This window comes from Cupressus sempervirens, chromosome 1 (assembly GCF_028749045.1).
Source record: "Cupressus sempervirens isolate cs-2001-9-10 chromosome 1, ASM2874904v1, whole genome shotgun sequence".
NCBI lineage: Eukaryota > Viridiplantae > Streptophyta > Pinopsida > Cupressales > Cupressaceae > Cupressus > Cupressus sempervirens.
The window spans coordinates 200,957,429-200,969,620 of record NC_143118.1 but is presented as its reverse complement, the minus strand read 5'-3'; the positions used below and the strand labels follow the sequence as shown (position 1 = coordinate 200,969,620).

The 12,192-nt window shown below is 38.5% G+C and overlaps 1 protein-coding gene across 2 annotated transcripts in view; it reads left to right on the top strand.

Moving 5' to 3' along the window:
* LOC149576821 (uncharacterized) overlaps positions 1-12,192 on the top strand; it is a 50,941-nt gene that overhangs the window by 15,641 nt on the left and 23,108 nt on the right. Inside the window, exon 3 of one of the 2 annotated variants that reach the window (XM_089820284.1) lies at positions 39-109. The exons of the other annotated variant lie outside the window; for it this stretch is intronic. Within the exon in view, the coding sequence (XP_089676410.1) occupies positions 39-106 (68 nt within the window). The 3' untranslated portion in view covers positions 107-109. The remainder of the gene's footprint in view (positions 1-38; positions 110-12,192) is intronic. 2 annotated transcript variants of the gene reach the window in all.

The window sequence follows — 12,192 nt, the reverse complement described above, 5'->3', positions numbered from 1 at the left end:
ATAATTATGTGTTGACAATATTTCTAACATCAAAAAAGGGTGGTTACTACCAATTGCAAGGACTTGGATGAAGTATTTGACCAAGCTTACTATATGGAGGAGATAAAAGGTACAAAGCTAGTCCTTTAAACAAACAAGTCAAGATTTATGAGAGTAACCCAAAACTTAAAATGAGCACAATTTTCAAAAGAAAAAAGACCTTTATAGATTCATTCACATTGTAGTCATTGTAAGATTGATTGAGCACAAAAGGAAGGCATAAGAGCAGAACAAACCATTTTAAAATTATCCAAGTATGTTTTGTAATTAAATAAAACAATCTTTTTGTAGATGTATGTAAGATTCTAGATTAAGTTCTACCTAGAATTATTTAATTGTTATTTTATTTTATGTATATTGTTAGTTTTATTGTTTTGTGAAGAACTATTCTTATTTACTTAGAGCTATTATCCATTTCAAAATTATTCAAAAATATTATATTTTACAATAGAATTTGTTCGGTAATAATTATTTTGATTTATAATGTTCTAATGTATAATTAAAAAATAAATAAATATTAATATCAAGTATTTAATTATAATTAATAATAGTTTTTTTAGATTGCAGAATCAGGGATAGCACCGCCCCCTATAAAATGTAGTACATATGGTAAAGTTTTTAATGTGACTGGTGATACTGGTGCGACATGTCCTTCAGTCCGATGTAAGTGGGGGAGAGATTAAAAGCTCTTGCTAATCGAGCTAGACTCCCATCCCTAATATTTTAATTTTTTTAAGACTACAGGAATCATGGATAGCACTACCACCTATAAAATGTAGTACATATGGTAAAGTTTTTAATGTGACTGGTGATACTGGTGCAACATGTCCTTTTGTACGACGTGAGTTGGGGAGAGATTAAAAGCTCTTGTCAATCGAGCTAGACCCTTATCCGTAGTATTTTAAATTTTACTTTATTGGGAGTCTTTAAAAAAACTACAAATCTTTTTTCACATCCATAAAAATAAATACGTAATAAAGTAGTTGGGAAAAAATAAAAAGCTATTTTATTTTACTTTTGGGACTAATTTATTCTGTCAAGCACACTTGAAAAATCGTTATGAAAAAGAAAACAAAATACGTTTGCTTTATATTATTTTTTTATGGAACCATAGACAATTGTGGGAGGAAAACAAAAAATTATTTCAATTTAATAAATCTGTATTTATTATTAATTGTTAATATTATGATCATTATTAACCCTTTCATACCATTACACCTCACACTTGCCATTTGTAAGAGTTTGTTTAAGGCAAAAAAAAAAAATGCCAAGATCTAGAAGCTCATTTGATAGCGCAAATAAGAGAGACAAAATAATATGATCAAAGATTCAATATTTAATCAAATAATAATTAATATAAAATCAATGAATACAAAGTAGATGCGCCTGAATATATTGGCAATATATAATAACTAGGAGTGATGCAAGAGATAACCTATCAACCACACAAGGTGGAACCACATGTCCACAAGTGGTCGTTCATCCTCCATTGTACAACGAAGTATGTGCAACAAGTGAAACAATGAGAGGATGGTAATGTGATTAGAGCACTTATGGTGAAACTCACACAACTTACTCCCCCTCAAGTGGATTTCTCCTACACCATGTGCTAGAATGAAACACAAACTCTTATGTGTCTACATGACAACTAATATGCAAATTTATTATCCTAAGTAAGCTTATGTAAAGTGTAATTAGTAATATTTAATTATACTAACAACCCCCCTTAAGTGCAACTTAGAGGAACACACTAAAGCTCACAATGCTAGATGACAATGCATGATGGGTCCCAACTATTAGGCTCTTTTAGGTACCCATGTACAATATGTAATAAGCAATAAGCAATGCAATCTTTCATAAAACAGAGAAAGAGGGAAAACCTCACGAGCAAAACCCTTCTCCAAAAAGAGATGAAAAAACAAATAAGATGCATGTATGGATGGAGTTATCAAGACCCCATTGTTATGACATACATCATGCATACACAATAAGAAATCCTCATATAGTAGAGAAGTGTAAGAGAGACCAAGTAGCCTCCCCTCCCAATGTAGAATGTACACCTGTGGTAAAAGCTCCTAACTCGATGTAGAAACTACTCCATGAGTGTAGAACAACATTCCTCCCCTTAAGAAGAAACAAAATCAAAGGTGCATGTATGGAGCCTCTCCAATATGTAGGAAGAAACCTCAAAATGTATGGAATCTCTGAACCCTGCTCAAGTGTCATCATGTCAATACTGAAGGTGCCTCCTCCAAATCATGTGTATTAGGCCACTTGCTGCAAAAGACAAGCTAGGATCAATTGAGGATGAATGTAGAACATGTGTCAACGACTCAAGTGTCTCCGCTGAAGATATAGTGACCTCCCATTGTTGTACAAAAGTGTCCACAATTATGCCAACCTTGAAAGAATGATCAAGTAGAGAATGAAGATGAAGGGTCAGCATGTTTGCTCACAACAACTAGAGAAGGATCATCTTCAACAAAGAGAAGATGAATGTCATCAATAGTGTCTCCCAAATTGCAATGTAGGACTCCACAAACAAACCTGCAATGTCTATCAAGTAGACATTCCATGGAATTGAGTATGGAAGATAGTGAATATCCTGATGCTCTGAATCACCTGAACCCATGGCTGTATAAATGCAAGCATCATTAGGAACAACAATAGATGCAATACCAATAGGAGGCAAATGAATGGATGGCTCAAGAACTTGATCACATGTTAGAATGCCCTAGTTCAATTTGCGAAAGTTCTCAAAGTTTGAATCAACATTGGAAATGTGCTCAAAATCTGCCGAAGAACCATGCCATCATAATCAGGAGTAAAGTATGCAAAGTAGCATAATTGAGATGTATGATCAACCACCCCAATAACAATGATATCTCTACTTTAAGTCTGATAGTAACTGAATTAGGAGTGAATTCCACAGTCCTTGTTGCCCCATTAATGAGTTGATATATGGAAAATAGATTATGGGTTAGGTAAGGTACATGCAACACATCCTTGAAGGTTCCTTCCCCCTTCTCAATGGTTACTTTCCCAATCACATTCATGTAAGTGTGACTGCCCATCAAAGTTAGTGGTATATGACAAGGATTAAATGACGAAAACTTGGACTATAAAGATGCCATATGATGCAAAGCCCTTTCATCTAGAAGTCATCTCCCTAAATCATGACTTGAAATAGCAATTAAAGCTTTCCCTTTGCCCTTATCATTTTTTTTTTCCTTTCCTTGATAAGAATCTGAATGTGAAAAAGAGGTTGAAGTAGTCATTCTTGAAGATAGACTTATTTGATTCTTCTTTAGAAGATGCTTGAGTTCATCTATTTACTTCTTGTAGCAATGCCATTCTTCATGTCCATTCTTCTTGCAACATGCACAAGTAAGCAACTCCCCCTTGGATGATTTCCTCTTATTGTTGAAGTTGTCATGTGGTGAGGAGGTTGAGTGTTCTTTCTCTTCTTGTGTCTTTTATTGTCATTGTTTCTGGGGGGATGGTTTTACTTCGGTCACATCTATCGAAGGTAGCAATTCCAGAATCACTCGAACCATATTTGGATCTGTCTTTAATCTTGCCTTGCCCACGATGTGTCCCAATAGTTTTCCTTGAGGTACCATAAATCTGCACTTCTTAGGGTTTAGTATAACTCATGCTCGTCTGCATCTTTCCATACATTCCCTGAGTGTGGTTAGATGCTTGTCCTCCGCATTGAAAACTGACCAATCGTCCAAGAACGCTTTGAAGTTTCCCACAGACATCTTGTCGAAGATGTGTAGGATGATTATTTGAAACGTTGCCAGGGCGTTGCATAGACCGAAGGACATCTTTTTGTAAGCGTACACTCCATCTTCCACTAGGAAGGTTGTTTTGAGCTTATCTTCCTCCGCGATGGATATCTAGTTGTAATCGGAAAATCCATTCATGAATGAGTATATTGTATGCCCCGCAACTTTCTCCAAAATACTGTCAGTAAATGGTATTGGAAACGGATCCTTAATTGTTACTGTGTTTAGACAGTGAAAATCTAAGCATATTCTTATTTGAGTGGTGTCCTTTTTTAGTGATATCATGATTGGGGATACCCACTCACTTGTTTTTATCCGAAAGATAATGCTTGCATCAAGCATTCGGTTAATCTCGTTTGTGACCCATGTGGCATAGTTTTTGTTCATGCGGTATGGTCGCTTCCATACAGGTATTGCTCCTTGTATTAGTGGGATGTGGTGGATACACAATTCAGGTCTTTGTATGTCCACGCAAAAACATCCTTATACTCCATGAATATCTTAAATGTTGTTGCTTTTAGTATGGGATTCCAATCATCTCCCAAAAAATGTTTTTATGGTTGGCCTCGTCTCCCAAGTTCACCGTCTTCACCGTGGGTTCTTTATATTGAATAGGTTTTTCGCCGTTGAATGTATGTGCAGGTGTTTCATCTATCGGTGCCTTCCCTTCTTTGATTTCTCTGTATTCCATTGGAAATTCGTTCTTTTCCTCTCCCTTACTTCTTCAACCCCTAATATGTGACAACTTAGAAAGAGTTTGTAGTCCTTTGTTTGCCAATGGAGTGGGCCATTCACTGAGTCCAAGTCTTCATCGTCAGACCCTCCTTGTAGTTTTAGGATTCCTTCTTCGTCGGGTTCCATTCTTTTCTTTCCTTTGTCGTCTTTTTGCTTGCCTTTGGAGTTTGACGATGTTATGCATTTTGTCACCACAAAATGTTGGTAAGAGCACGAAACTTATTCAAGTTAGTTTTGCATATCTCTAAGTTTGAATTTGATATTCAATTGCTTAATGTTGATCAATCGATCAATTTTAATTCGTAAATCAAATCATTTTACTGAAGGCTTTCGTCAAGTCTTTTTTGTTTTGTTTTCTGTCGAGCTTTTGCTTGGATTTTGAAACCTTCATCGTCCTTTTCTTTCCTTTTGAGTTTGTTTTTGTTGGTTTTTAGTCCTTTGATTTTGCTCATGTCATGCCTTTCGCTTTTCCCTTTGATTCGATCTAACCTAGAGCTCAATTGGAGTTGTTAGTCAAGAGATATGCTCGTTTTAGTGCCTCAAAAGTGGACCTTTTTGGTGCAGCAACACGAATTAAAAATATGATGTTATACTTTTATTTTGACTTTCCCTTTTTGATAAATATAACTTAAAATCATTTTTTGTTATGCTTTTAAGTTACTTTAACTTCAAATTTTTCACTTAAAGTGACTACAGTGCACTTTATGTTATAATTTTAAGTTGAGTTACTTTTTGATTTTTCACTTAAAGTGACTATATAACTATATAGTTCCAGTTTAATTTTTTATTTTTAAATCAAACACTCATTTAAATGTTACTTTTTAAATGATGTTTATATGTTGTATTTTTAAATATGATATATAAATATTTTTTATGACTCATTTAGTAACATTTTTATGAAATTAAGTGGATTAAATGACTTTAAGTTATCAAAAGTGGACATTTTACATCTCACTGCATATAAAGTTCAACTTGGTATCATAAGTGGACCTTTTTGATGTGTCATTACATCAAAAGGCTATTAAAAGTGGACCTTTTTGATGTCATTGCATCAAAAGGTAAGTTTTTATGTCTTTGCATCCAAAATGTGAGAAGTAACTTAAAATGTGCATTGCTCTCCAAAAGGTGCAATTTTGATCACTTGCACATTTTAAAACATGTCATTGACCCAAAAAGGTCTGACTTGCCTTGTTGAAGGATTTTAAAACATGTCATTGACCTTAAAAAGTTTGATTTAAACTAAAAACATGTTTTAATATGTGTATTGCCCTTCAAAAAGTCTGATTTTGAAGAAATACATGTCTTTGCCTTCCAAGAACCCGATTTTGATCATTAAAGGAGATTTTCTTGATGGATTTACATGAAATCTTTTCCATTGGAGGCGTTTTTGCTTGGCGTGAGTTTTCATACATAAAAAATGGATCTAACATGCTCAATAACATTATTAGAAGCTCAAAACTAGGGCACATTTTTCAAGAAATAAGCAAATAACTCCATTTTTGATCAATATTTTTGCTCCAATACAAATCGATTTGGCTTTATTTGGTGCTTACATTGCATGTTGGTGCATGATTTGATGATTAAACATCAAATCGATTTGTTCATGCATCTTGGTGAAAAACATTTTTCACCAAAAACGTCCCAAGGACATGCATGCCAAAAACGTTGGATCTTGGAGCATTCTTATGGCATGTTTTGACATCTTTTAACAAGAATTCCTTGTTTACTGCCTTTCGCATTCGAATTTGCAAAGTTGGAAAAAGTCTTAACATTTTTGGAGATTTTTTCAACATTGGAGCATCTTTCTCCTTCATTTTTGGCACTTAATCTTCATGTAAGCGGACTTTTTCTTTCTTGCTATTTAATTTGTGCTTATCTTGCTGATTTTGTGCACATAATTGCTTGATGATTGCCACTTGTTGTAAGAACCCCAAATAGGCTCTATGCTGATCACTGTTTGTTTCCCTGATTTTTGACTCCCAAAATGCAAACACGCTGCTGATTGCTCCCTCTCTAGGCAGCGCCTATCAAAATCTGCAATATTAAATCTCTGATTTTGAATTTACTGTAGCGCGGTACTGTTCACGGCACTGTTCACGTCACTGTTCACGGGCACTGTTCACGGTACTGTTCACGGCACTGTTCACGTCACTGTTCACGGGCACTGTTCACGGTACTGTAGCTGCTGTTATAAATCTGCAAACAGATCCATCCAATTTTCTCCTACTGAAACACAATATTGACTTCTGGATGAAGCCAACTCACAGGCAAAATTCGGGTGATATTTCACACCTTCAAATTGCATCAACTCTGAAGAAACTACGTCCTCCACAGTCTGAATTCTTCTCGAATTTGTAGAAACCCTGGTTTTAAATAATTCTCATAACATGCTCTTGAAGGAAGACAAGGTTTGTTTATAAAGACTCCTCAACTCCAGAATGAGGCTCTACGCTCAATGTGGGATAAAAGAATATAATAATAACATAAAAAATGTTATTACATTAGAACTTAGAAAACCCCTTTTAATTTTTCCATAAGCTTGGACCCACAATTAATTGAAATATGGCCCCCTTTTATGATATCATGACCCTCACTTAAGTTATAATATAAAAACATATTATAACTTAATAATATAAGCTCAAAACCAATAATGTTTATTCTAACTAAATAAACATTAATATCTCCATTATTACTCAACATTTTTGAATGTCGTCTGAACCGGGAGCTAACATGATAGAGCTGCATATGACCATACCCCTTTTCTAAAAATAGCAGGGGTCCACCTTTATAACTCCAAAATTGCTAAAAATAGCCTGACCAAGCCAAACTCATAATAAACAAACTCTGGCAACCCAGAAGTGTACTCTTCTCAGGTCCTTGGAAGATCTCCACACCAAGGTGACCCTCTAACCAATCCTACTAGCCTACGAGGGTCTCTGATAGGCTAATCACAAGCTAAAGTGATGTCTCTAGCTAGAAGGGGACATCACAGTCCACCCTCCCTGAAATTGCTTGTCCTCAAGCAATATCAACTCTGGATGCTGTAAAATCTCCTCGCTCTCCCAAGTAGCATCCTCTACCGGCAAATCCTTCCACTTCACCAAATATTCCCGGATGGTACGTCTCCTCAAGTTCCTTTCTCTGAAATCAATGATAGCCTCCGGAATCAAAACAAGTTTTCCCTCATCATCCAGGGGCGGTAATACTGTAGAAGGCACAATATGATGCCCCAACGCCTTCTTGAGACGTGACACATGAAAAACATTGTGCACCTTGCTCTCTGCCGGTAAGTCTAACTCATAAGCCACCTCTCCCACTTTCCTGATAATCCTAAATGGACCATAGTATCGTGGCTTAAGTTTCTCGGCACCATTCTTCTTGAGAGTGGATTGACGGTATGGCTGCAACATAAGATACACCATATCTCCAACCTCAAAAGTCCGCTCAGTCCTCTTTTGATCTGCGTATTGCTTCTGCTGATTTTGTGCCTTAGTTATATTATCCTTGAGAGTCTTAACAATGTCTTGACTCTCCTGTAACAAATCACCTGCACTGGGCACTCTACTGTCACTCAAAAGCAGATCCATAAAATTGGGTGCCTCATACCCATACAGGGCCATAAAGGGTGACATCTGAATAGACATGTGATAAGTGGTGTTGTAACAATACTCACAGAGATAAATCCACTTTACCCATGCCTTCTGTTGCCCTGTTATATAATTTCTGAGATATCCCTCCACCCATTTGTTCACTATCTCCGTCTGACCATCTGTCTGAGGGTGGTAGCTAGTACTCGGAGTGAGCTCTGTCGCACACAACCTGAATAACTCCTGCCAAAAGTGACTCATAAACCTGCTATCTCTGTCACTCACAATGCTCCGAGGTAAGCCATGTAATCTGAATATCTCTTTGAAGAACAACTCTGCCACTTGTGTAGCAGTGTATGTAGCAGTGATCGGAAAGAAGTGTGCAAACTTCGTAAGGCGATCCACAACCACATATATACAGTCCCTGCCTTGGGCTCTAGGTAGTCCTGTGATAAAGTCCATAGACAAACACTCCCACTTCCTATCAGGAATCGGAAGTGGCTGCAGTAAACCGGCTGGATAGGAGTGTTCCTGCTTATTCTGCTGGCAAGTGAGACACTCCCTAACATACTGAAGTACTTCTGTTTTGAGCCCCTTCCATGTGAAGCGCTCTCTAATCTGCCGGTAAGTCTTGTAGAAACCAGGATGTCCTGCCATAGGTGAATCATGAAAAGATTTCAGAACCATCCTTCTCACCGCTGATCCTGGGACCAAAAATATTCGCCCTTTGTAAATGATGAGCTCATTCACAAGGGTGTATCTGTTGTCCTGAATAGTCCCATCTATGAATCCAGTTGCCCAAGTATCCTTCGCATACTCTGCAAGGATCAAGTGTCTCCAATCCTCCGATATGTCTGTCAATAAGCTCAAATGGGGCCTACGTGATAAGGCATCAGCAACTACATTCTGCGTCCCCTTAAAATATGTAATATCAAAGTCATAGGACTGTAACTTGCTCACCCACTTTTGTTGCCTATCATTGAGATCTCGCTGCCCTAGAAAATGCTTTAGGCTATTATGGTCGGTTTTGATACAAAATTTGCTACCTACCAAATATTGCCTGAATTTAGCCAAAGCATGCATAATGGCTAACATCTCCTTATCATATATACTGAAGCTCCGCTCTGGCCCTCTCAATTTCCTGCTCTCATAAGCAATAGGGTGCTTCTCCTGCATAAGCACCGCTCCAATGCCCTCTCCGGAAGCATCACAGTGTAGCTCAAAAGGTTTGTTGAAATCTGGTAATGCTAACACTGGACAAGAAGTCATCAACTCCTTAAATTTCTCGAAACACTCCTGTGCCTCAGGAGTCCACAAAAAAGCTCCCTTTCTCATCAAATCTGTTAAGGGTGCTGCATGCCTGGAATATCCATCCACAAACCTCCTGTAGAAACCACATAGTCCCAGAAAGCCCCTCAACTGTGTAAGGTTCACCGGTGAAGGCCACTCCACAATGGCACGAATCTTTTCAGGATCCATGCGTACGCCCTCTGCACTGATGATGTGACCCAAGTACAACAACTCTGTCATGCCCAAATCACACTTCGACTCCTTTGCATACAAGGATTCTCTGCCCAATATATCCAACACCGTGTCAAGGTGAACTAAGTGCTCCTCCCAAGATCTACTATATACCAAGATATCATCGAAGAAGACAAGTACAAATCTCCTCAACTGAAGATGGAAAACCCTATTCATTGTTGCCTGAAAAGTAGCGGGTGCGTTAGTTAGCCCAAATGGCATAACTACAAACTCAAAATGGCCACAATGACATCTGAAGGCTGTCTTCTCAATATCCTGCTCTCTAACTCTGATCTGGTGATAACCTGATCTCAAATCTATCTTTGAGAAGAAGCAAGCTCCATGAAGCTCATCTATCAACTCATCGATCCTGGGAATGGGGTACCTGTTTTTAATTGTCTTCCTATTAAGCACCCTGTAATCAATGCACATCCTCAATGTCCCGTCCTTCTTCTTTACTAACACCACTGAAGAAGCAAAAGGAGACTTACTTGGTCTAATGTGGCCCATAGCAAGTAACTCCTTTATGGTTTTCTCAATTTCATCCTTCAACCTCTTCGGATGCCTATAAGGTGTAATCATGATGGGCTTAGCCCCCTCCTCTAACTCAATGATGTGCTCAATACCCCTGTCTGGTGGTCTACCTGGTGGAATGTCACTAAACACCTTAGAGTGTTTAACTCTAAGCTCCTGAATATCAGGAGGATATTCAATCTTCTGCTGTCCCTCCTGTGATGGCATTAACATGCACTCTGCTGCCCATTCTACCTGATTATGTCGAATCAATCTAGCCATCCTCCGAAAAGAGACCATCCTGAGATCACTATCCCTAATTGCCTTAAGGATATGTGTCTTCCCATTCACTTTAAACCTCATCTCCATCTCCTTGAGGTTAAGAGTGAACTCACCAATATCGTGCAACCAACTCATCCCAAGAACTATATCTGTATCTCCCATAGGCACAACATAGAAATCTGCCTTAAAGTCATAATTATTAACTTTCAATGGGAGTCTAGTGATCTTACGATCACAATTGAGAACATAGCCATCCGCTACCCTCACTCTAATTCCCCCAAACTCCTCTGTTTGTATGCCACGCTTCTCCACCATCCTAGCATCGATGAAATTATGAGTGGCACCTGTATCAACCAAAGTTATAACTCGCTGTCCAGCAAGTACTCCTCTCATCCGGAATGATCCTTCTTGCTTAATACTAGTGAGACGAGCTTCCCTAAGTTGCCCATCTCCTTCCCCATCCTTGGACTCCATTTCAAACAAGTTTTCAGCCTTGTCTTCCTCTTTTCCACCATCCATTTCCTCTATATCAGACTGCTGATCTGAATTATCTGATTCTGATTCCTCATAGTATGCCCACATAACTCTGTTAGCTTTTCCCTTTGGCCTAAGAGGACAATCATGGTTTGCATCATAGGGTCCCTTACAGTAGAAACATAATTTTTTCTTCCTCAAATCATTTAATGTTTCCCTGTCAAAAGGTGCTGGAGTTTTATCTTTAGAATCATTTTTAAAATCAGTCCTCTCTGGTTTTTTATAAAATGGTTTGTTATCCTTACTAGAAGATGCTCCTTTGGACTGAAATTTGTTTGTTGGGACTGCATGTTCCATACTTCTTGCCTTTTTCATCGCTTCCTGTAAAGAAATAGGATCAAATGCCTTTATCCACCCTCTCAGTGGTTCGGATAGGCCCTCAATGAAAAGAACTATCAATCTACGCTCTGAAATGTTTGGCACCATCACTGCCAACCGCTGAAATTCACCAATGAAATACTCCAAGTTGCCTGTCTGTTTCAACTGTGCTAAGTCCCGGAAGTAAATCTCTGGATCCTTCTTATCAAATCTTTCAACCAACTTATCCACGAAGTCCTGGTACTCTGTCACCTGGTTATGCTGAAGTGTTACCATACCATGGTACCACCAATCATGTGCTACTCCCTCCAAATGCAAGGTGGCATATTTGATAGCTTCAATCTCTGTCATTGGCCTCAGTGCCAAAAATGTGTCAAGCTTATGAACCCAAGCTTGAGCTGTCATCTTACCACTCCCATCAAATGTAGGCATAGTAAGCTTGCCTGTAGCCCTCTTCAGCTCACTATTTTGACCTCTAGGCCTCCTATCCTGTCTGAGTGACCTGTAATGCTCTCTCCTCTGATTAACAAAGCGTTCAAAGGTCATCCTCTCCCGAACCTGTGGAGCTAATAATTCCCATTCATCATTTGCAGCCATGAGTGCATCTGCAAATATGGGGTCTCCTGCCGCCTCCTCTGTCGGATCTTCTTCTGGCTCCTCCGGAACAAATGTAGGGCGTGTAGGCCTATCAGCTGTTCTAGAATGGGTCTGTTGTGGTCTCTGATTACCTGTAGCACTCCTGTTATCTCCCTGTACTCCCTGTTCCCCATTCTGTCTAACAGGTGGGTTCATCCTTTCTACCATAGTAGTGAGTGCCTGTAATGCCTGTGTCATCTGCTGCTGCCCTGTAACCATTGCACGAAAGAATTCTC